At 41.5% G+C, this 25,412-nt stretch overlaps 1 protein-coding gene across 1 annotated transcript in view; it reads left to right on the forward strand.

Annotated features, from left to right (window-relative positions):
- Positions 1-22,498, forward strand: part of ELOVL2 (ELOVL fatty acid elongase 2) — a 185,963-nt gene extending 163,465 nt beyond the window's left edge. The window contains exons 4-8 of the mRNA XM_073566661.1: positions 7,355-7,432; positions 9,993-10,164; positions 10,489-10,613; positions 12,643-12,777; positions 22,024-22,498. Of these exons, the coding sequence (XP_073422762.1) occupies positions 7,355-7,432; positions 9,993-10,164; positions 10,489-10,613; positions 12,643-12,777; positions 22,024-22,146 (633 nt within the window). The 3' untranslated portion in view covers positions 22,147-22,498. The remainder of the gene's footprint in view (positions 1-7,354; positions 7,433-9,992; positions 10,165-10,488; positions 10,614-12,642; positions 12,778-22,023) is intronic.
- Positions 22,499-25,412: the final 2,914 nt, after the last annotated feature.

Genomic DNA, 25,412 nt, shown 5'->3' on the forward strand with positions numbered 1-25,412 from the left:
AAAATAAAAACAATGTATTTTTGACATTGAGCTACTTGTGACCACAATCCTCTATTTGTGTAGCACAGTCCATAATTTAAAAAGTAGTTTGTAAATAGGAATTTGATTCCTAAATCAAAATGCCTTATGTATGTGAATTGTCTGGGATTTTGCATAAGCTTTTGTCCCGTCCATACTAATCATATGCCCTGTGTAGAATGCATAATTAGGATGTGCCCTGGTGACTGCAGCTGGGAGTTGAATAGTGCTGGATTGAGAGAAGGTCTGGGAAAGCCGCCGATGTCTTTTTGAAAACTTTATATCATGTAGTATGAATCTTGAATTAGAAGCCGCCTGTGTCCTGTACTGAAGAGGTTTTGAGAATTGACTGAAAATAGATTTCTGTATAACGGCTGTATTAGGGACCCATCAGCTTGATCCTTCTCACACAGCAGCAGGCATCGATGTTCATGCTCCGCATGTTAGCAAGTGCTGGACCACTGGATTAATAGTCTGGCTGTTTCTACGAGTAATGCGGTGTGTGCCAAAGGTCGGCAACCCATGAATACATGGAGAAATGCCAGTTCCATTCAGCTTACACATGGGCACTTTCCTCTCCCTGAAGAACTACTATTTTTGAAAATTTGCTTTCAGAATATGTTTGCTAAGGGGCTCTATGGCTTATGTTCTGGTTAATATAAAAATGCGCAACAGGCCTCCCACGATATAATCTGAAATGCTACTTGAACAGTATCCATCAAGATGGATGGAGCGATCATACAAAAAAAAAGCTTCTTGGCTCATGTAACAGTTGCTAGGACTAAGGACTCTTTCACATGTCCGTGCCTCCCATACGCGTGGTGACAGTTTTCACACGTACCAGAGACACTGACACACACAAACTCATTCAAGTGAATGGGTCTGTGCACATGTCAGTGTGTTTCCACAGACCCTGTGTCCGTGGGCAAAACCCACTGCTATGTCTTATTTTCAATTAGTACAGGCTGCACAACGTCCCGCACACGTGCACATGGAGAACACACATGGATGTCATTTGTATGACACGCCCCAGCGCCTGAGAAAAAGTGCTACAGTAAGCACTGTTCCCCGGCACCAGGTGCTGAAGACGCTCTCATCATTCTCCTCCATCAGTGTGGGTAGGGGAGAATGATGAGTTATATTCAAGTGATAACAATGACAGCAGGCGACAGTTGATGGGACTATTACTTCCATTGGCCTACACATGCTGCCACCAATAATAGTAACAGCAGAAGCAGCTGATGGGAGAATTCATCAGCTGCCGATTGAGCTATAAATAAATGATAAGCCCAGTGTGGTTTCCCCTGTATTTTCTATAACCAGCCAGGCAAAATTGACAGCTGGGGCTGCAACCCTCAACTGTCAGCAAGGCTGGTTATCAAGAATAGAGGGGTCCCCACAATGGTTTTTTTTTTAAATTATTTAAATAAGTTTAAAAATATATGGCATGGAGCCCCCCCATTTTTGACAACTAGTCTTGTGAAAGCTTACAGCTGGGGGCTGGTATTCTCAAGCTGGTAATGGGTCATTGATATTGACCCCCCCAGCCTAAAAATAGCAGAGGCCCAGAAAAGGCACATCTATTAGAGGCGCCAGTTCTGGCGCTTTGCCCGACTCTTCCCACTTGTCCTGTTGCTGTGGCAAGTGGGGTTGATGTAACCTTTGTATTGTCAGGTGACATCAAGCCCACGGCTTAGAAATGGAGAGGTGTCTATAAGTTATATGGTAAATAAAGACACAGCCAGAATCAAGTCCTTTATTTGAATTAAGACGAAACACAGTTTTTCATTTAAAAATAACAAACAGGGCCAATCCATGGTAACTTACGTTACATTCACAAGCCAAAAACTGAGTTAATAATGGCTACAGCCTGTTCTTTGAAGGCAGGCACAAAAATGAGTGAATGTATATTGTACATTAAGCTATTCTCAATAGATTTCAACAGTTTCTTTTTTCAACAATATAAATGAAATACAAAATACAGTGTTATTACTTGGTAACTTACATTACACAAAAAGGAAAGGCAATTGTCCATATCAGGACGGCCAAATTTTCTGTTGTGGTAAACAGGGGAGAAGCACTACTTTTATTGTATTAAGACACCATAGTCCAAGCAACTTTAACAAATTTATTTTAACCTCAACTTAAATGCAACAGTTTTTATTACAAAAAATGTAGGTACGTTACAACACAATATAGTAACTTGCGTTACAAAACAAAGAATGTGTTCAACTTTGTCAGTGTTCATATTTGAGAAGGCAAACTGACTTTATTTAGACAAAACATAGGCTGCATGTGAATTCATTGGTGTGAACTACATATGTAGACTAAAATTTAGTATAAAAAATGTAATCAATCAATATTCATACTTCAGTTGTCAACATTTTTGCAGAGTGGAAATTTTGATTACAAAATACGACCGCTGATCAATTACATAATGTAGACTAAATTTTAATCTAGCCCTACATATGTGGTCCAGTCCTATGAATTCAGACACAGCTAATGAAGAACTTCAACAAGGATGTAAATTTGTGCTCATTGTTCATTGAACTTCCTGGCTAATCAAAAAATTCCCAATTGTCCCTAGAACCCATTTTCAGGGGAGGATCAACCTTTCTTAAAATTTGACAGACATCATAATAAATTTCATCATCTTTAGATGGGTATTTCCAGGTATTTTTACTCTTGCCATAGAGTTCCATGGTTTTCACTTTCATCTCATTGCGTGCAACCTCAGTAACCACTCCACGATACTTTCTGCCATAATACATTACTTCAACCCAGTCATCAACTTTGTATTCAATATCAGGGTACTCGAAGTTATTAGCATTGTAATAGACCATGTTTTTAGTGGTTCTAAAGCCAAAAAATATGCCTGCAAAATACCCTATGGCATGAAATGTCTCTAATTTTCACTCGTCTCTGAGCTAGTGAGTGATTATTAGCTGCTATGTCATCTCCCAGGCACTGCACACACTGACATGAAGGATACCTGCTCTCCTGTATCTATATAGCATTCAGATGCATTAGCAGCATGAAGGACATTATGCAGTATTACTTCACAGTGTAGCCCTAAATGGCATTGTGACTCTAAAAATACAAAGAATGACCTTATAAGATAAAGTAAAATGAACATCAAAATTATGATAGTATTTCATAAAGCTGACTGTAAGGCTGTGTTCACATACTGGTTTTTTTTTTGCGGTTTTCCCTCGGATTTACCAAAAAATCCGCTCAAAAAACGCCTGAAAAGCTTCCCCTTCATTTTAATGCATTTTGCACTTTTTGTGCATATTGATGCGTTTTTTACCGCAAAGAAAACACAGCATGCTCATTAATTTTGCGGTAAATTCCGCATTTCTGGCTATTTTCTATGTGTCTGGGGACGCTCCGGAAAAAATCGCGGAAAAAACCGCGCGTTTTCTGGGAAGGAGTCCGGTTTTCATGCAGAAGTTTTCTGCATACATGTGCACATAGCCTAAGTGTTGTCCAAAAATTGAAAAGCAGGTAACTTACATTGAAAAGCTGAAGTAACTTGCGTTAGAAAGCTGATGGTAACTTACGTTACAATAAGTTTGCTTCATACAGAAACTGTGAAACTTTTAGCAGCAACATGAAACTTTGTGAATAGTTAATACATTATGCAATATAAGAAATCTGCAAGTTACAACTTAATTTATGCTTAGTTCTCAATCCTACAAACACTATCTTTTTGGTAACTTACGTTACTGAGAAAATGTCTACAATGGATATGTGCAAAATTTCTGGTAAACAATCTTACAGAACCAAAGATATTATAGTATTTTGGTTTCCGAACAGTACTTTTATATTTACTGAACTTAAGTTATGCACGTTGCTAGTTAATAGTAATCCACTTACCAATATAGCCTGTTACTGTATGATTCCAGTAAGAACAGTAGGTGTTCACATGCAACCCTCTGCCATCTTGGAAATATATGGAATTTGAAAGAAACAGTGTTGCCACCTTATGCCATGTGTAATGAAGTGTACCAACTTACAAAAAATTAACTATTTCCAAAATATCTGAAAATTTTGAAAATATTCCTTCTCAGCATGGAATGGCCCAACACCGTTATACTCACCTAACAACTAAATCCACCAAAGCTCTCATCTTCTGTAATAAAACTAAAATAAAAAACAACAATATCCCTCACCTCTCCCTCGTTCTTTCCCGCACCCTAATCCATGTCTGGGGGATAAATGGTTTTCAACCTGGACGGTGCCAAGATACGGCCGCCCAGGCGGAGAACCACTGGTGAATGAGCTGCTGTGAGCACAGCATCATTGACCAGTGGTGACCTCATTGAGGTTACCGCCGGTCCGTGAGGCTGTATTCCCAGCTGATCTGCATTGACCTCAGCACCATGGGAAAAAGTCAGTGATGAGGTCACCACAGTTCAAGCTCAGTGTCTTCACAGCAGATCACTGTGAAAAATTCTCACAGTGATCTGCTGTGAACTCAGCAGCTCATTCACCAGTGGTTGAAAACCATTTATCCCTCATACATGGATTACGGCGTGGGACAGAACGAGGGAGAGGTGAGGGATATATCTGGCTGTGTCTTTACCATATAACTATAGAATTAGTAATAGATGTCTTATAGATGCCTCTCCATTACTAAGCTGTGGGCTTGATGTCATCTGATAATACAAAGGTGACATCAACCCCACAAATATGAACCCCATTTGCCAACACTACAGGGCAAGTGGGAAGAGCCGAGCAAAGAGCCAGAATTGGCGCATCTAATAGATGCGCATTTTCTGGGCAGCTGTTGGCTGCAATTTTTAGGCTGGGGTGGCCTATGTAAATGGGCCCTTACCAGCCTGAGAATACCAGTCCCCAGCTGTCAGCTTTAGCAAGGCTGGTTGTCAAAAGTGGGGGTGGGGGGGAGACCCCATAAAGTAATTTTTAATTAAGTAATTTTTTTTAAAAAACGGGGACCTCTCTATTCTTGCCAACCGACCTTGCTGAAGCTGATGGTTGCAGACCCCAGCTACGAGTTTTGCCTGGATGGTTATAGAAAATACAGGGGAACCCATGGTGATGTTTTAATTATTTATTTATTTAGAGTGCAGGCAGCTTGTGATGAATCTTCTCATCAGCCACTCCTGCTATCACTGTTATTAGCGGCAACTGGTGTAGGCTGATGGGAGCCGCCACCTGCTGTCATTGTTTTCACTTGAATATAACTCCTCATTCTCCCCTAACTGCACTGATCGCCGGCAGAGCTGGGGAGAAAGATGAGAACAGTCTTCGGCACCCGGCACTAGGGAACAGTGCTTACTGTAGTGCTTCTTCCCTGGCGCCTGTCCGTGTGGTACTGATGCAGCACACAGTGGCCACACATGTGCCTCAAGTATTACACACACGGACACTGTGATGTCCAGTACCATATTTTTCCGGAAATATCAGGACATGTGAAATCGGCCTAAGAAAGCGTTAATTACAACAAGGGTATTTGGGTTCATGTCAATTTCATAAACCTGGGGAGTAGTGATGGATTCTTCACGTCCGAGCTGGCTCCCTTCAGTGAACAATGTGAGCTGGCACCCTGGTGAGAGCCACTTGAAGTCTGTTGAATGGCTCTTACTGGGGGTAAAATGTACGTGGTAAAATGAAAGCCGACGCACAAGACTTTTGATTTTACCATACATGTGTGTTCACCTGCAGGTTTATTTGTTTGGGATCGAAAAGAGCCTTCTTTATTTGATGAGTGGAGACAAATGATCCGGATCACCAAAAAGACCCGGCCTGCCCATCACTACAAGGGAGACCCAAATAAATTGTCCATGTATGAAAACAGAGCAAGTGCCAATATTTCTTGCTAAAACCAATCAGATTTGATTTTAGCTAAGCATAAGAAGAAAAAAAAAAGAAGAGGTTGGCAACAGAGATGTAGCTATTGAAGGTGCAGAAGACATTGTTGCGGGAGGACTTCACGGCTGAGCGTGCCATGGGCTCACACAGGAGCATGCCAATGCTATACATGGCATATAGCAGACTGTTTTATGTTACAGATTTTGCATTTATTATAAAGCATAACTCAATTTTTTTCATGCATCAGTTTGTCATTTAAGTCTAAATGTAATGGAGAGACTTAAAATGTAGCAATCAAATGCTGCCTCACCATTCATAGGCCCTTTGAAATTTGGAAGCAGCAACTTGATTGAATACTTTTAGTTTGCAACAGTTTTTATACATCTTCCACTTTATTAGATTTCAACTTTTTTTCTAACAAACCTTTCACTGTAGCAAACATGAATGTCATACAGTAATTCGAGAAGTCCCTCTAGTGGTGAAAGTTATTATCGACTGTTACGGTTTTAGAAAATACTCGCATCTTGTGATCTATCACCAGATTTCACTATATGAGTAGCACACATGATTAAATAGATCTTTTAGACCAGATGATGCTGGTATACCTTCTTTGAACATCTGTAAAAGAATGACTGATTGTAAAATAATCCTTACTATCAGGATTATATCGCCATTCTTACATGGATTTTCAAAATAATTACACCAACATCATTAGGTTTGAAAGCTCTTTTTAATAATAAAAGCAGATAGTATCTGATGACAGATCTTTTTTATTAATTTTGCCAGTATAGAACTGCTAGCCTTAGGGAGCAGTGAGACAAGCAATAGCATCGCCCATGTAAATGGCTACTAGAATGGGACAACTTGCATAAAAATGAATGTAGCTCAATTTCTACTATTAAATTACAGTGTGCAGACTTCACATTGGTCCGCTTTGAATCCCAGTTTGATATAAATGTGAAACTCCTTTATCTAAAGTGTTCATTTAAGTGGACTTGTCACTTGTTAAAAAACAAAAATGTTGTTAAATAACTTTTAAAAATCTATGAACTTTCAAACTTCTACCTTTTTCCATCTTAATTCCACTGCAGAGATATTCATATATTGCTTTTGCAGTGCAATATGTGAAATCTGTGCTTGTAAGTCAACTGGGTAGCTCTTCAGTCTTCTCTGAGCGCGCACGCTTTCCCCCTCTCTCCCAAATCATGTCAATCACTCATAATTGCTGGATCAGCTGCTGTACATTTCACCTCTGTGCTTAGTATTGTAGGTTTGTCTTATGACCGATTTGTTTAGGAGAGCTCTTGCCTGATCATTAAAAGGAATCGGTTATTACTGATAATGCTATTAACCAGCAGATATCAGGTTAATCTGCAGGTTAATAGATTTTTTTTTTTTTTGCTAAAGCTTCTTATAGTACATAAATATCATATTAACTCTGATGCACTTAAATCTAAAAATGAATTAAGATATTTTTAAAATCAGTGTTCTTTTACAGCTCATTCTTTCAACATGGGAAGGTGGTTATAACTTACAATGCCAGAATCTGGACAGTGCAGGAGAAGCAGATGTGCGGGTAAGTCATTTTTATGACATTCATGTAAAACAAATTAATTTGAATCAGATCCAGTTAAAATAGCGGTCCAGTGATTTTTTTTTTTGCGGTGTTGGAAGAGTGACAGAAACCACCATCACAGTTACTGATAATGACTAGACAGAGCCCTGTCACACATTTATATTGATGACGTTAACAGTTCAGCCTTCCTGATGCTATACTTGTAAGCGCTAAGCTTTTTAGGAGAATCTGGCTCCAGCTGCTCATGTTGTGCTGCACAGTATAGGATTCATAGCCAAGGACAGAGGGAAGAAAAAAAAAATGCAGAGCAAATTTTTTAAATCAAGACGGATATAGGAGGGAAGAGAATAGGAGGATGAACTACATGGACGTAAGTACAGTATATATGAGACAAATGCAAAGCAAGACTTTTCCTGGACTACTTTAAATCATAGCTGTTGCACAAAAGTTAGTTTCATTAACTAAGTGTTTCGTTTGAAGCTCTGTAGTCCCAATACAAAACTGCTTCAGTGCTGGCTAAATAAACATATATTCTGGGAGAATGCTTAATAGTAGAAATCTGCCTGTTGGTTAGGATCTATTCACAATGAGGCAATCTGTGGATTAAGCATATACCACACAGAATGCATTTTTCTACATTTCTAGTTGTAGAAAAATACAAAAAAGTTAAACAGCCTTGTCTGTGTGTAGTTAGACTAAAGCCATATGGGTCAGCCGGGTTGTAGCCATAAGTCACATTGACCTGCAGCCACTGAGGTTTACACTTGATTTTGCAGGGAACAGCTTTCTCAACCACAAAACTGTGCAGAATGGCATAGTTATTTATCCTGCAAAACCAAGTAATTGCTTTTTAAAAAATAGCCAAGTCACTGCCCTTTTCAGCTATACCCTGGCCATGACAAGGCTGCACCATTTTGCTCCATCCCTAGAATACTAGGCATTGATCTCCTTCATAACTGATAGGTGTAAGTGGATGTTCATCAGAGATTTGCACCCGACTGACCCAACTCGTATTTTAATGTGGCTTGTCTGCGTCCTGTTGGAAACTCGTATCTTCACATGCCCTGGGGCTCTAGCTGTATGATATACTGTTGAGTATGTCCAGTATATACATTCTATGTATACTTTGAGGATGGCTTATATGCCTAAAAAAAACTCCTAGTGTGAAAAGAATCTTAGTGGTATTTTCCTGGAACCTGATATGTGGTGTTAGCCCCTGGTGTAAAAAAAAGCAAACCCAAAGAGTCAGTTTTGTTACCTTAGTGATCAATTATACAGTCAGAAATAAGAATTTTGTGAGTAAAAATGATTGAAGATTTTAAGGTTATTTCCATAGCATTTAATGTTTCAGGCATTCTTGTGAAAATAAAAGCAGTGATGTGCTCTAAATCTCCATATCTTGTATGCAACATACACTATATGATCAAAAGCATGTGGGCACCTGGCCTTCACACCCCCACCATCATAGAGTTGGACCACATTTTGCCACCATAACAGCCCTCATCACGGAAGGCTTTCCACAAGATTTGTGTCTCTGTGGGAATTTGTACCCATTTTTGAGGGTGAAGAACTAATGTTGGCCAAAATTGTCTTGCTCATAATTGGTGTTCCAATTTATTGCAAAGTTTTCTGCGCAACCGGCACAAAGCACAGCTATTCATAATCATGGAAACATGATTCTTCCCAGGAGGCAGGGGAGGGTTAGAATTCTGTAGAGAGCCGTACAACAGAGGATTTTTACTCTCCACTTTAGCCTTTAGTAGCCCATCTCTGTAAGGTTGTGTGGTTAAAGGGACTCAGAATGACTGTTCATACTAAGTCCCAACGTTCAGTGCTTCACGGTGGACCAATCATTTATATAGATTCCCACCTGCTTGTTTTCCCTCAGTCTCCACCCCTCCTCTTTGACAGCTCTGGCTTCATAGGTTTAGAGAAGGGAGAAGGGTGAAGATAGAAGGAAACCAAGCAGGTGGGAAAGTGTATATAAATGATTGACCCCACTATGAAGCACCGAGCGCCTGCACTTGGTTTGAACCATCATTGTGCAGACACTCCCTTTAACTGCTTTTGACTTGCCTGTTATATTTTTTTCTAACCCCTTCAATGCCCTGTTTATTATTCTTTAGGGACTGGATAGACTTCGGAACATAATAAACACCCTTTAATGGAAAATGGGGGAACTTTTGATGTGCAACAAATAGATTTCATCCGAAAACGAATTTAACGGACAATTCTTTCAAACTTGAATTTTGGGGGATTTGCTCATCTTGTTTCTTCTAAAAACGTCCACTTCACAATTACAGCAGTTGTAGTTGACAAGGAGGATAGCATATGACAATGCCGATCTACTGTCAATGGTTTTTTATGGAAGTTGCATGGCTATGTGCTTGATTTTATTCAACTGTTTGCAGTTAGCATGGCAGAAACACCTGAACTCAATATACTGGAGGTGTCCATATACTTAAGTTCATGTAATGTATATCTAAAACTAATTTAATGTATTTTTGTATTAGCCTTTGATTTTTTTTTTTTTTTTTGTTCTGTTTTCAACATTACACAGGTGGCCAAAGTTTTGTGGTGGTACTATTTTTCCAAAGCAATTGAATTCATGGACACAATTTTCTTTGTTTTACGGAAAAAGAACAGCCAAATCACATTTCTCCATGTATATCATCATGCCACAATGTTCAATATATGGTGGTGTGTCATGAACTGGATCCCTTGTGGTCAGAGTAAGTTTTCGTCGGTGGTATAGCAGTAGTCATACTAGGCGACACATTAGCCTCAGTACATTGGCCAAGTTCCTTTTTATTTTGGGTTGGCTCATACACACAAATTAGTCCTTAGTATTTATTGGAGAGTAGTTCTATTTTGACATACACAATTGTGTAGCACCTACAATGGAATACATGGGGGACTTTCATATAAATATTAACGTTATACTCTGCATGGCACGGAATACAGCCCTAAAACTCTGGATTAGTGCTGGGAACTCTAAGCTGTGAGATAATGCTGTCTAATTTTTAATTAATTTCCTCTCTTTTATACTTGCATAGGTTTCTTTGGACCTGCGCTAAACAGTTTCATTCATGTCCTCATGTACTCCTACTATGGCCTCTCAGTTATTCCATCCATGCACAAATACCTCTGGTGGAAGAAATACCTCACTCAGGCACAGCTGGTAAGGGATACCAAATATATTTCTCTACATGACTATCTAGTTAGATATATATATATACACACACAGTGCCTTGAAAAAGTATTCGTACCTTGTGGCCATTTTTACACATTACACCCACAAACTTAAATGTATTTTATTGGGATTTTATGTGATAGTAGCAAGTATTTGTTTAGTGTAAAAGAAATAATAAATATTTTTAAATTAGAAATATTAGTATCTGGAAATTGTGACGTGCATTTGTATTCAGCTTCCTGTAGTCTGATACACTTAACTAAAATCCTGAATGGTGATTTGCCTCTAAAAGCCACATAATTAGTAAATTAAGTCCATCCGTGCATAATTTATTCTCAGTATTACAATATTTGTTCTGTGAAGGCCTTAGAGGTTTCTTTGAGAACATTATGGATCAAACATCATCATTAATACCAAGGGACACACCAAACAGGTCAGAAAAAGTTGTGGAGAAGAGTAAAGGAGGGTTAGGGTATAAAAATATAGCCCAAGCCCTGAACATCTCATGGAGCAATGTTCAAGCCATCATCCAAAAATGGAAGGAGAATGGCACAACTACAAACCTACAAAAACCTGGTTGTCCACCTAAACAGACATCCCAAGCAAGATGAGCACTTAAAAGGGCCATGGTCACTCTGGAGGGGCTGCAGAGATCCACAGCTCAGATGGGACAATCTCTCCACCGGACAACTATTAGTCGTATACTGCACAAATCTGACCTTTATGGATGAGTGGCAAGAAGAAAGCCCTTTTTGAAAGCAAGCCATAAGAAGTCCTGTTTGCAAAAAGCCATCTAGAAGACACAGCTAGCACGTGGAAGACTGTGCTCTGGTCAGATGAGACCAAAGTAGAACTTTTTGGGGGCTAAATGCAAAATGCTGTGTGGCAGAAAACCAAGTCTGCATATCACCTTGAAAACACCATCCACAACCGTCAAAAATGTTGGGGACAGCATCATACAGAGGGGACACTTTTCTTCAGCTGGGACAAGGAAGCTAGTCAGAGTTGATGGGAAGATGGATAGAGCTACATACAAGGCAGACCTGGAGAAAAACCTGTTAGAGCGTGCAAAAGACTTGAGACTGGAACGTAGGGTTCACCTTCCAGCAGGACACCGACCTTAAACATACTGCAATAGCTACAATGGAATGGTTTAGATCAAAGCATATTCATGTGTGTGAATGGCCCACTCACAGTCCAGACTTAAAACCCCTAGAGAATCTGCGGCAAGACTTGAAACTTGCTGTTGACAGATGTCTCCATCCAATCTCACTGAGCTAGAAGTAGTTTACAAAGAAGAATGGGTAAAAATTTCAGCCGCTAGATGTGCAAAGCTTGTAGAGACATGCCCTAAAAGATTTACAGCAGGAATTGCAGCGAAATGTGGTTCTATAAAGGATTGACGGGGGGGCTGTATACAAATGTACATCGCAATTTTCCAATTTATATTTTAAACTAATTAGAAAACCATGTATAATTTCCTTTTATACTTCACAAATACTTACTGTACTACTTTGTCACATAAAATCCCAATAAAATACATTCAAGTTTGTGGTTGTAACGTGAAAAACTGAGGAAAAGTTCATGGGTTATGAATACTTGGAGTACCTGACACTTGGTTATGAGCTACTAAGGCATCACCATGTCCATATTAAAACTAACCACTTAATTAGGTAGTGAAAGAGATTATTACCCAAAATGGGTCTGGGACTTTGTCCTCTTCATCATTGCAAACTACTGGAGGAGGAAAGCCAGGTGCACTGTCCTTATCTTCTCCTAGGAGATCCACAAGTTCCTGTTTTTGACTTTGGCTTGTTGAGAAAGCTGAGCCTCAGCATAACATGCTCTCTCCCCTTGCTTGAAAAGAATACCTCCTTTTTAATTTCCTCATGTTCTGTTCCATCATATAATGCAGCCTTCGAAACCACATTCTCATCGCAGTACTCTACTTCTAGAAATTTCTAGCGGTACCTCTAAAGTTGTAGTTATTGGCTTTTTGTCTGTCTTGCTTTCCCAGATCCAGTTTTTGCTCACCATCTCTCACACACTGAGTGCAGTGGTTAAGCCCTGTGGGTTTCCTTTCGGTTGTCTCATATTCCAGTCTTCATATATGACTACATTGGTCTTCTTATTTGTCAATTTTTATCTAAAGGTAAGTTATCCACAAGGACAACATACAATGTTCATCATATAACAATATGATCAATTCTTTATTGCATGGAAACATTTAATGTTTATTGGTTACTGTATTTTATTCCTTTTTATTTACTGCTGGGCTACGTTCTCCCTATTAGCTTTTTGGTGAGTTTTTGATGTTGCAGATTTTCTGCACCATCTCTACACCCATTAAGTAAAATAGGTAACTTGCAGTTTTTCAAAATTATGCAGCGTCCAAAACTCATTGTGGGAACTCAACCTTGTAAAGTATGGGCTGTGCAAGGTTCAAAGTGCAACAGATGAAAAGAAGCAAAATTAGAACAGAAAGCATCTGCAGCCGTGGCTATACACAGTGTATTTGTCCTGGATTTTTTAAAAAAAATTTTATACTACATTACCATCCCTCTAAAACATCTGCAGTGAATTTTTAATGTCAATACATTGGCGCAAGGCTGTGGAGTCAGTGTCTATTTTGGTGGAGTCAGAGTCTGAATAATATGGACCGACTCCTAAAGTATATAATACATTGGGGAAAGTGATGAAATGTCCTATAAAGGTCTGTTCTGTTCCTGATCTAAGGATCTGGGCATTTAGTTGCGATGAATCTGTGCTGCACTTTATGCACATGCTCAGTAGTGACCAGTGCTGTGGAGTTGTAGTAGAGATGAATCTGTGCTGCACTTTATGCACATGCTCAGTAGTGACCAGTGCTGTGGAGTCGTAGTAGAGATGAATCTGTGCTGCACTTTATGTACATGCTCAGTAGTGACCAGTGCTGTGGAGTCAGGGAAATGGAGGCATCAGAAGTTTGGCTTATCAACACCACAGCCCTTCTTTGTACAAATTAAAATGACTGCATAAGGTGAACATTTCTTTTGTGATTGCAGTGATCTGCCAAAACACATGTGCAGATACATTAGTGGTAGGAATCAGGAGAGGGGAAATCTTTAATGTGTGTTGTAAATATCTGTATTTAACTTTTCACTGTACGCTTCCTCCGCTCTCATTCAGAAGTATGAATAAACCGATATCTGGAGAGTCACTACGTAGTCCTCCAATTTGTTTTTACAGTGACAAATGTCAAACTGTACAGTTTGTTCATTTTCAGGAGTTTAAGGCTAAGTTCACACGTAGTGGAATTCCCACGGACGTTATCGCGAGAATTCCGGAATTCCATTACGCGGGAAAATCGCATTTTAATTTCCTGTGGAAAAACTAGCGATTTGCAAGCGTAATTAGCCTGCAGAATGCTAGCGTTTTCCAAGTGATCTGTAGCATCGCTTGGAGAACTGATTGACAGGTTGGTCACACTCCTCAAACACAGTGTTTGACAAGTGTGACCAACTTTTTACTACCGATGCTGCCTATGCGGCATCAGTAGTAAAAGATAGGATGTAAAAAATAAAAAAATAAAGTTATTCTCGCCTTCCGGCGTCCTGCGCAGCCTTCCCGCCTCTCTCCACGCTCCCGGCATCTTCCGGTTCCAGTAATCCTTTGCGCGAATGACCGCGAGACGTCGCGGCCGCGACGTCATCACCGGTCATTCTCGCAAAGGATTACTGGGAGCATGGAGAGAGGCGGGAAGGCTGCGCGGGACGCCGGAAGGTGAGAATAACAATATTTATTATTTTAATTCTATTTTTTACAGGGCTATGGTACCCAGGGCCCGGAGGTCAGTCTCCTCTCCTCCAGACCGTGGGTACCATCTGCAAATGTTCTGCTGACTTTTCGCATCGTGGGCACAGCCACATGCGGAAAGTAAGCATAACAATGCATTCCTATGTGGGCGGAATCGCCACGATTCCGCTAAATTAATGAGCATGCTGCGTTAACCGGGAAGCGACTCCGCCGCGGAAAAAACGCCGCATTAGCACAGCATTGAGGAATCCCATAGGATTGCAAGGGATGCTTATTTTTCACAGCAAAATCGCGCGTTTAAAATCGACGCAAAAATGCAAAAAAAACTGCGACATGTGAACGCAGCCTAAGTGGTAACGTTTCACCTTGTGGAGAGTGACAAGACAAGCCTGACATGTCAATGAGAAGACTTCTAAGCCATGCATGCTCCTCTGGGAAATATGCAAATTCTTTCTTCAGAGAGGAAAAGGAGTAGAACTCTAGTACCACGTATTGGTAACAGCACTCTGAAGAAACAATTTTAATATGTAATTTCCCAGAGCAGCATGCATCACTTACAAGTATCCTTACTTTGACATGCCAGGCTTGGCTTCTCACTTTCCACAAGGAGAAACCTTATCCTTTAGGCTATGTGCACACGCTGCGGATTGGTCTGCGGAACTGCAGGTAAAACCGCAGATAAATGACCTGCGGTTTATCATTTCTACAATGGAGGAGATGGTAAACCGCAGAAAAGTAGTGACATGTCATTTTTCTGCGGATTCAAAACCGCAGCTTTTCCGCAGTTAAAAATCCGCAGCATGTGCACAGCAGATTGTAAATCACATAGATTTACATGCTACTGTACACTGTCTGCAGAATTGCTGCAGATCCGCAGCAAAAACCGCAGCGTGTGCACATAGCCTTGGACCCCAGTCCAGAGACTCTCTCCTAGCCAAATCAGATCTCATACTTTGTGTTTTGGGGTGTTGCCCCTCATCAGTGGAGTCTGCAAATTAAGATTCTGGTTTGGCATTTATCCTAAGTCATATCCTAAGTAAGGCTCAATAGAGTCGATATTGAATTTTAGGATTGCTGCTCCCAGTAGGTGGCGCCAGAGGTTTAGTCCTCTCTCTCTCTCGAATTTGCATATACATTTTCAGGAAGATGATCTTAAATAAGGTGCCTCAGAATTGTTTTTTCACGGGGATACATTAGGAGTAGTAACAAATATAAACCTAGCTCTCAACTTAAAGGTATTTGCAAGGAGGTTTATTGTAGTACACGAAAAAAGACGTTTCGGTCAATTTGACCTTCAGTTATGAGGAGAATAATCTCTCTAAGGTAATGATCTTGTCTGTATATAGGAGAGGGGCAAACATGCCTCCAGATGCGGTGTCCAGAGATGGCCGGTGGACACCGCATCTGGAGGCACGTTTGCCCCTCTCCTATATACTGACAAGCTCGTTACCTTAGAGAGCTTATTCTCCTCATAACTGAAGGTCACATTGACCGAAACGTCTTTTTTCGTGTACTACAATAAACCTCCTTGCAAATACTTTTAAGTTGAGTGCTAGGTTTAGATTTGTTGCTTTAACGGTTTGGGAACCTAACCTTAGCACCATCTTGAGTTTCGCTCACGGTGTTCTTTCTATATTAGGAGTAGTGACCGGTCACCTATAAGGTATTTTTTTATTCATCAGAATTTGTCATTAAAACAGAAATTAAGTAGGAAACGGATATCATGAATTCCACCTTTAAAAAAAAGCCAGATTACTTACCGGTAATGCTCTTTTGAGTCCACGACAGCACCCACTGGAGGTATCGGATCCGCCCCATTGGAACAGGAAACCCTACAGAGAGATAAAAGGGGGTGCAATGTTCTTGCATTTCTAAGTTTAACTTATTTACTTTTAGGAGATACACTTTAATCTGGTGTATTTATTGTTATTAATATCTTGATAGGGAGGGAAGTGAGCGGGTGCTGTCGTGGCTCATTAAAAGCATTCCCGAAGTAATCCGGCTTTTTACCCTTCGCCACGACAGCACCCATTGGAGAAATTCCAGAGACCATCACCTGGGTGGGACCACCGTGCCAAGGACAGTCCTGCCAAAGCTTAGGTCAGAAGTTGATGAAAGGTCAAGTCTATAGTAATTATAGAAGGTAGAAGGGGTTGACCAAATTGCCGCCTTACATATGGTTTTGATTGGGACGTCTCCCCTCTCGGCCCAGGAGGATGCCATTGCTCTGGTAGAATGTGCTCTGATATTTTCCGGAGGGTCTTCACTTCTCGCAGAGTAGGCTAATCGGATGGCATCCCTGATCCACCGGGATAAGGTGCTCTTCGTGACTCCGTAGCCCTTTTTACAGCCCTGAAAAGCTATGAACAGAGCCCTACACTGCCTCCAGCTCCTGGATCTCTCAATGTATTTTAAGACAGTTCTTCTAACGTCCAAGGTGTGGAATTTCTGTTCTTCAGGAGTGGAGGGATCACTAAAGAAGGTCGGGACGAGTATTTCTTGAGATCTATGGAATTTTGTCGATACCTTAGGAAGGTATGAGGGGTCTGGTTTCAATATCAACCTATCCTGGTATGTCTGAAAAAAGGGTGGATCTATGGATAGGGCCTGGATGTCGCTAACTCTCCTGGCGGATGTTAGGGCTACTAAGAGGGCCGTCTTGAGTGACAGGTATTTTAGAGATATCGTGTCTATTGGTTCAAAGGGGGCTTCCGTTAGGGCGTCTAAGACCAAGTTTAAGTCCCACGGAGGGATTGTAGGTATGTGAACAGAGGCCGTTCGTTCACAAAATGTAATAAATCGTGACATCCACTTATTCCCTGCTATATTATGGCCATAAAGTGCCCCTAATGCGGACACTTGGACCTTCAGCGTATTTACTGCCAGACCTAAATCTTTCCCTTTGTGTAGAAATTCCAAGATAGGAACTATCGGAATTTCTGTGGTATGAGGAGTTGTATGGAATTGCAGAAATTTTTTCCATATTCTTGTATAAATCTGAGTAGTGGACAGCTTCCTGCTTTGTAGGAGCATAGCAATTAGCATTTCTGAAAACCCTCTTGATGTTAGTAGCTGCCTTTCAAATTCCACGCCGTCAAGTGTAAGCTGTCCACTTGGGGGTGAAAAAAAGGGCCTTGGGAGAGTAGGTTGGGAATCGAAGATAGAACCCAAGGATCTGATGCAGACATGGTTCGTAGCCATGAGAACCACGGTCTCTTGGGCCAGAAAGGTGCTATTAAAATTACCCTCGCCCTGTCCTCTCTGATCTTCCGAATGACCTGTGGTAGAAGGATTATCGGAGGGAAGGCATATGCTAGGTTGAATTTCCATGAGGCCTGGAGGGCGTCCAGTATGTCTGGATGATCTAACGGGGACAGGGAGGCAAATGTTTCTACTTGTCTGTTCTCTTTCGTAGCAAAGAGATCCACTTGAGGTTGTCCCCATAGGGCTACTATGTCCTTGAAAATTTGGTAATTTAGGCGCCACTCTCCTTGCCGAAGTATGTGTCGGCTTAAGAAGTCTGCTTCTTGGTTGTTCTTTCCCTTGATATGAAGGGCAGAAAGGGACAACAAATAGTTTTCGGCTAAGTTTAAGATTCTTGCTGCAGAAGACATCAGAGTCTCTGATCGAGTGCCTCCCTGTCTGTTTACATACGCCACTGTGGTGGTGTTGTCCGATAAGATCCTGACATGCTTCTGCTGGAGCTGTGTAAGAAAATGACGTAAAGCATAATGTACTGCCGTTAGCTCCTTTAAATTAGATGAGTACTGCAGTTCCTCCCTACTCCACCTTCCCTGACAGAAGCTATTCCCCATATGGGCTCCCCATCTGTGGGGGCTAGCGTCGGTGGTTAGACTATGGGATGGTAATATTACCCCTGGAACTCCCGTGGATAAATGATTACTATCTAGCCACCATTCTAGAGAAGTCAAGACTTCCTGAGATAGGGTTATCTTGTTCTCGAGGTGACCGCCATGTTGTCTGTCCTCTTGGATGATCTGATGTTGCAGTGTGCGGATGTGATATTGGGTCCACTGAACTGCCGGGGAACAAGAAGTGAGCGATCCCAATAGCGACATTGCCTCTCAGAGACATGCGTGGTCTGTCCATCGCTGCCTCAACCTTATTTTTTATAAGCGTAATTTTTACCTGAGGGAGTAGACATCTCTGGGTCGTAGAGTCTACCTGCAACCCTAAAAACATCTGGAGAGAGAGCGGGACCAGTCTGGATTTCTGGACGTAGTTGATCAAGCCTAAATCCTGCAAAGATGAGACCATATCAGCCACACGTCTAGTACATTGGGCGATCAAGTTCCCGATAACTAAGAAATCGTCAAGGTAAGGCACGATTAAGGTGTCTTTCTGATGAAGATAGGCCATCACCTCCAACATCACTTTGGTGAAGATTCGTGGCGCTGTAGATAGACCGAAGGGCATGGCCGTATACTGGAAGTGATGGATCTTGCCTTCGAATGCCACTGCGACCCTTAGGTACCTATCTTGAATAGGGAGATGATAGTAAGCATCTTTCAGGTCAATTCCTGCCATTACACAGTTTGGAAAGAGAAGTTTAATGGTGAATCTGATTGATTCCATTTTAAATTTATAATTTTTAATAAACTTATTAAGCTTTTTTAGATTTATGATGGTTCTAAACGTACCATCGGGTTTGGGAACTAAGAAAGGAGAGTAGAACCCTCTACCCTCTTGTCTATCTGGGAATTTTACTAAGACCCCCTTGGATAGTAGACTCCTAATTTCCATTTCGAGGGCTTTTTGCTGTATTGCTGAGTTAAGGCGGGTTATAATAAATGAGTCGTGGGGAATATGAAGGAATTCTAATTTCTTTCCTCCTTTGATTATATTAAGAATCCACGGGCTTGAAGTTATCACTTCCCATTTTGAATAAAAAAATTTCAATCTACCCCCTACTGGAGGGCCTGAATGTTCAGTATTTGTTTTCTTTTTGGAATGTTGAACCTCTAAACATGCTACCCTTTTGCTTCTCCTCCTTTGCGGGCCATCTAGTTGATCTATCCATTTGTCTCCTTTTCCCAAACGGTCACCTTTTAAAGGTTCTCCTGTAGAAAGGGATAGAAGAATCAGGAAAAGCCTTCTTCCTTTCTTTGGCTTTGGTGAGTATGTCGTCTAGGGCTTTCCCAAAGAGAAACTCACCCTCACGGGATCGCGCAGATCTTAGATTTTGATTGTGCGTCCCCCTTCCAGCTTTTCATCCATAGTGCCCGCCTGGCGCTGTTTACAAGACCCACCGATCTTGCCGCTAGTCGTAGGGTGTCTGCCGATGCATCGGCAATGAAGGATGCTGCTCCTTTAATTAATGGAATAGCGGCTCGTAGTTTTTCCCTGGACACCTTCTGCTCGATTTGTTTGTCCAATTGGTCAATCCATACGAGCATTGACCTGGCGGTGCATGTGTTAGCCACTGCTGGCTTAAAAATGGCCGTAGTTGTCTCCCAAGACCTTTTTAATGACTACTACGCTTTCCGGTCTAGTGGGTTGGACAGTAAGCCCGCATCCTCTACCGGAAGAGTAGATTGTTTAGAGGTGGAGGCTACAGCAGCGTCAACTTTTGGAACCTTTGTCCATTTTAGTAGCTCATTGTCGCTAAATGGATATTTCCTTTTTGAGGCCGATGGGAGAAAACTTCTTTGATCATGTTTTTCCCATTCTCTCTTTATTAGGGCCTTAATTGCCGGTATTACTGGAAAGGCTCTCCTTTTTCGCTCTGCCAAACCCGCAAACATCATGTCTTGCGTGGTTTCGGCACCCTTTGTTTCCTCACACCCCATAGTGTTTCGTACTGATTTGACCAGGTTATCTACGCTATCCAGGGGAAAGCATGATCGTCCCTCAATCTCTGATGATGACGTGAGTGAGGAGTCTGAGACTAATCTCTTGTTCCTCCTCTGAATCTGAGCTGAGGGTCACTTGTTTTTTGCTCCTAGTTTCTGAGGGAGTACTAGCACGGGCGATAGCCTGTAGCTCCTCTCTAATTATGGTCCGTATGTCTTTTGATGACACTGCGGCTCCCTGTCTAGTCTCCCTAGTGCACTGTTTACAGAGCTTCTTGGGGTAGGAGTCAAGGAGAGGTTGGGCGCATAAAGCGCATTCTTTGTGTTTAGATTTTTCTTTTTTCTTCGTCTAAGAAGAGGGGGAGACATGGCGAGAGAAAGGAAAAAGAAGGAGGGTGTCAGCTTAATAGGCAGAGTATATCTTTGCGCACTCACCCATGAAGCTTATGGTACCGGATCAGATGGCTGAGACCCCGTCCTGGATCTTGATTCGTCATTCCTACGAGCGGTGTCCGTGGATCCTTTGGCAGCGCGGTCCCGGGAGGTACTGCCCCCTGCAGAGTCCCCTGCTGGAGTGTGCATGTCTCCTGGCGATGACATGATTCATCGCCCCCTGCTCTGCGGCGTCTGCTTAAATAGGGCCTCCCTTTTTTTTTTTTTTCCTCTGGCCCGGAAATCCTCCGGGCTCCCTCGTGCTCCCCGCGCCTGCGCAGTCGCGCTTGTGGGCGCCCTGCCTCAGCCATCATGTCCCAGAAGTTCATTCATTACTTCCAGGGCTTGGAGCACTTGCATCGGGCGGCGCATGCACAGGCCCCGCTCTGCACATGGGGCCGTGTCTCAGCCCGCTGCCGCCACCGCTGCTAGGATTTTTTTTTTCTTCTGCGCCGCTGGCGCTCTTACCCATTCTGCAGCGGCGGCATTCCTGGTCCCGGAGTCGCCGCTGATTATGCTGCCCGACGCGCTCCTGAGTGAGACCGGGCGGCCCTCCCCGGACCGGGTCATCACTTAAATCCGCTCATCAGACGAGGGAGCAGTCTAACGGAACCTCCCCCGACGCTGCTTCTGGACCGCAGCCCCTGCCGTTCTCATGGAAACTGCACAGGCGGCGTGCACTGGCCCAGGTATGTAACTGAAGGGTTCTTCCTGAGGTTCCCCTGGAACAAGAAACCAAAACTGAGGAGGAAAGGTGGACCGCCCCCTTTTATCTCTCTGTAGGGTTTCCTGTTCCAATGGGGCGGATCCGATACCTCCCGTGGGTGCTGTCGTGTCGAAGGTAAAATAGATTTTTTTATTCTAATTTACTGTACTGTGACAAAACGGACAATGGACAAAATCTGTTTCAGTTAAGACCAATTTTCCCATTGCGGAGATAAGATGATAGACATTCTGCTGCAAGTTCCATAGAACATCATAAGCACCAACTGTCTCTAGCTTTTCTCTCCATGGACTTATAAAAGCACCAACTGCCATCTCTCTCAGATCTGTGTTCCATGAATACAGAATTTTCAGATTTTGCCCATGTAATAGGAGCAAAAGACCAAACCATGAGAAGAAACAAAAACCAAAATATTCTGAACAGATGTATTACAAAAGTTGCTTAGTTTCATGTGTACTATAGATTTATGAAATCATTAAAGTATTTATGCCTTAACTCGAAGGCATGAGTTTTGCTTCATGAAAACACATCTAATGCATGGCATCACTTTCTTGATTTCTTGTCATTTTGCATATAAAAGGTAATGTGATAAAATGATATATATTAACAATATCAACTTTATTCTCCTATTTAGACTTACAAAAGAAGACCAGCAAAATCAGATACAAATGGTACAGCCAGCACAGAACTTCAGAATGGATTTCACAAAGACTTAGTAAATGCCAGCAATGGTGCTGTGCACAAGAAACACAACTAGAGCCTGATGAAGGATTATTGAGAAGCAGCCGCGGTTTGAAGCCATATTTGAACATGCTTCTAGGCCGTGTCCTCCAAACTACTGAACAATATCAGTTTCCGTTAAATTCATTTTTTTTTAAATAGTTACTACCCCAGATTATTGTAATCTTTTGCTATATAGATTATGGCAAAATGAGGACATTGAAGGCTTTTGACCAAATGTCACATAACAATATTGCAAATTGAAAGTACTTAATTGTAGTCCAGGAAATGCCTTATATCATCCCGATGACGTTCTTTTACATATCTAACAGTTTTTAATTTAATGTAGACCTTTGTACTTACTAAAATTTAAATTCTGTGAAGAACTATTTGTATTTTACTTTCCAATTTTTTTTTATGAATATAAAGATTCAATCCTCTTATCTTAAAGAAGCACTCCTCCTTCCATCATTTTTCTTCTCTTAATATATTGCAATCATTATAATGCACTCTGTACCTACAATTGCTCATTTTGCCTTTCTACCCAGTAAATTCTTCTCTTTTCTCTACTCCATGTAGAAGCACAAAGTCTTTCGTCCCTGCAGAAATCATTCCCCTCTTCACCTTCTGACCCAGCTGCTGCTCCTCCTCCCCAACCTGCCAGGGACTTTTTCAGTGACTTATGAGTCATACATGGAAAATTGATCTCCTGTTTCTACATAGAGCTTAGAAGGATTCAGCTAGTCAGTTTTTAATCACGTGATGACAGACTGCATGTTACTGGGCCCGGGGCAACGGCCTACCTCTACTGGTAGAAATGCAAAATGAGCAATTGTAAGTACACAGTGCCATATAATATGATGACTACAATATACTAAGAGGATAACAATTCTGATGGGAGAAGTGATTTTTTAATACAAGTATCTTATCAGCCTATCACAAAGCATCAGAATATATCAGGTAGACAATTCTAGTGTTCATTTGTACAGACCAAACACAAGAATGGTGAAGGCATAGGATTGGAGTAATTGACCAGCGAGTGGCAGTTCTGAAACAGGTGAAAGTGTGAAGACTCACAAACTACAATGGAGAGAGCAACATGTGTATGGAGCCTCCTTTTTACTTCCTCTTCTCTGCGCTGCCCTGGTGATTAGCGGACCACCATCTTCCAATATATAGAGATTAGCCTCTCATCTCATCATTTTTCAAATTATTGTCCCAGATATCTGCATATACACCTTCACACAGAAATTTTTCTCTTGTACATTTGCTTCCAAAATACAAAGTTATGTTTTCTTTTGTTTTTTTATGAAGACTATTTAGAAAGTTAATGTACCATTTTGCTGCTGTAGGGTTATCTGGCTCGGTACTAGAGATAGGGCTGTACACCGTATGGAGAGGGGAAAAAGCATGGACAGTGTCTCAGGAAGAAAACATGATAAAATGGACAAAAGCACAAGAAAAAAGGAGGTAAGTTCAGTGTAGAAGCTGTTGTGATGCATGAGCTAATGAAACAACAGCACCACCCGGGAAATACGTAAACCTCAAATCCTGCCTACATTACTGGTACAGACACTCATAAGAGAAAAATCTCAAACTTGGGTCAGACTGCAAACTGTTCAAGTGAACAAAGAAAAATATGCAACTGGAAGAAAAATAGCACAAATAGGGTGTTATCAGATTAAAAATGGGAATAAGATTAGGGAAAACTGCTCACCTTTCCAGGTTGTGTACCACAATTATAGATGGCGCTTGGATTCGGCTGCTGCAGACCAACTAAGGATTGTTGGAAAAATGGGTTAACTTCAGCTGGGCCAAAGGACTGAAAATTAATGAAACCAAAGATCCAGGAGAATGACAATGTGGTTGGTCTACACTTTTCAAAGTAGCAACACTTCTTCAGGACAAATCACACAACGTCCTCTCAAACAGCATCATAGGGAAAAGTGCCGTGGTGCCAGCAGCACAGTGAACCACTAGCAATAGCCAGTCTCTGGTCCCTTGCTCTACCTCACTGAGCCTTTCTTCTGACACATAACATACACATATTGAACTTACAAGATCTGCACCGATATCCAAGTGATTTCATGACAATAAGTCCTGTGTGCGCCAATGGTTTGAATACTTGGAAAAGAAAATGCAATTGTAATAGTTTAGTTGTAATGAATGACACTCCTTCTATGGTACACTTTTGAAATATAAACTTTGGGGGGGGGGGGGAATTTGCCAAGACTGGCATTTCATATGCCAGTCTGAGTTGGAAACCCACTTGAGTAAGATGTGCACAGTTTATTAAGCAGTGCATTCTGTATATTGCATGCTACTGGACAGGAAATACTGTAGCTGTTCTTGGAATGACTCAATAGCCAATTTGCTCTTTACTGACAATCTAATGTACTGACCGGCAGGTATCGTGCACCTGCCCGATGTATCAGTACACGATGTCACCTTCACCGCTCACCTATTGATGGAGTCAAGCAGGACTAAAACTTTGGATTGCTCTCTTAGAAGTACATACATTTATTGATAACAGATTTAATTATAACCCAATAATTTATTGGCCAGAGCCCCGAGTCATCATATTTAAAGGGGTTGTCCAGTCCAAAATCGATAAGATTGCAGTCACTCTGTGTGACTGCAGACATATGAATCCCCCCATCACACACACTGTACTTTAGAGGATTCGCCAGTTTCTGAGCCAGGAATGGAGGGTGAGTATGCATTATACATACTCCCCATCCAGGGGCACGGTCTCGCTCCATACAATTGTACGGAGCAGGGCCGTGTCCTCTTGTCCTTCACGTCTACTGGGTCACTACAAGTGTATGGAGCAAGGCCACTTGACATAGATTTGGACCAGACAACCCTTTTAAGGATGTTGCAAATATGTTTTGGGGCCTCGTGTTGTATATAGGGCTAATAAAGATTAGGCAGCACCTTGGTTTACCAAGTGGCAATGTACTGATGGAGATCCTTATTTTTGTTTCAATAGAAAGGGAAGGTTAACTCACCTTCCGGGTAAGGAAACCAAATGCAGAGAGACTTGCATTGCTGCAAGATATAGAAGAGAAATTCCAGCAAAAGGATCCTTTAAAAAAAACAAAACACTTTTAGGGTATGTGCAGGAATGGCTCAGTATTTGTTCAGGGTTTGAGACAGGTGAAATCTACACCAAATCTGCATCTGAGGTCACCTGCATTTTTTATGCGTTTTTCCACATCCGTTTTTTCATTGCATGCATTTTGTCACTTGAAATAAAGCTAATTGAAAGTTGGCTTCTGGGAAGGAAAAAAAGAAATCCCA

Source organism: Dendrobates tinctorius, unplaced genomic scaffold (genome assembly GCF_039654945.1).
Source record: "Dendrobates tinctorius isolate UK_male_01 unplaced genomic scaffold, ASM3965494v1 ptg000004l, whole genome shotgun sequence".
NCBI classification, from domain to species: Eukaryota; Metazoa; Chordata; class Amphibia; order Anura; family Dendrobatidae; genus Dendrobates; species Dendrobates tinctorius.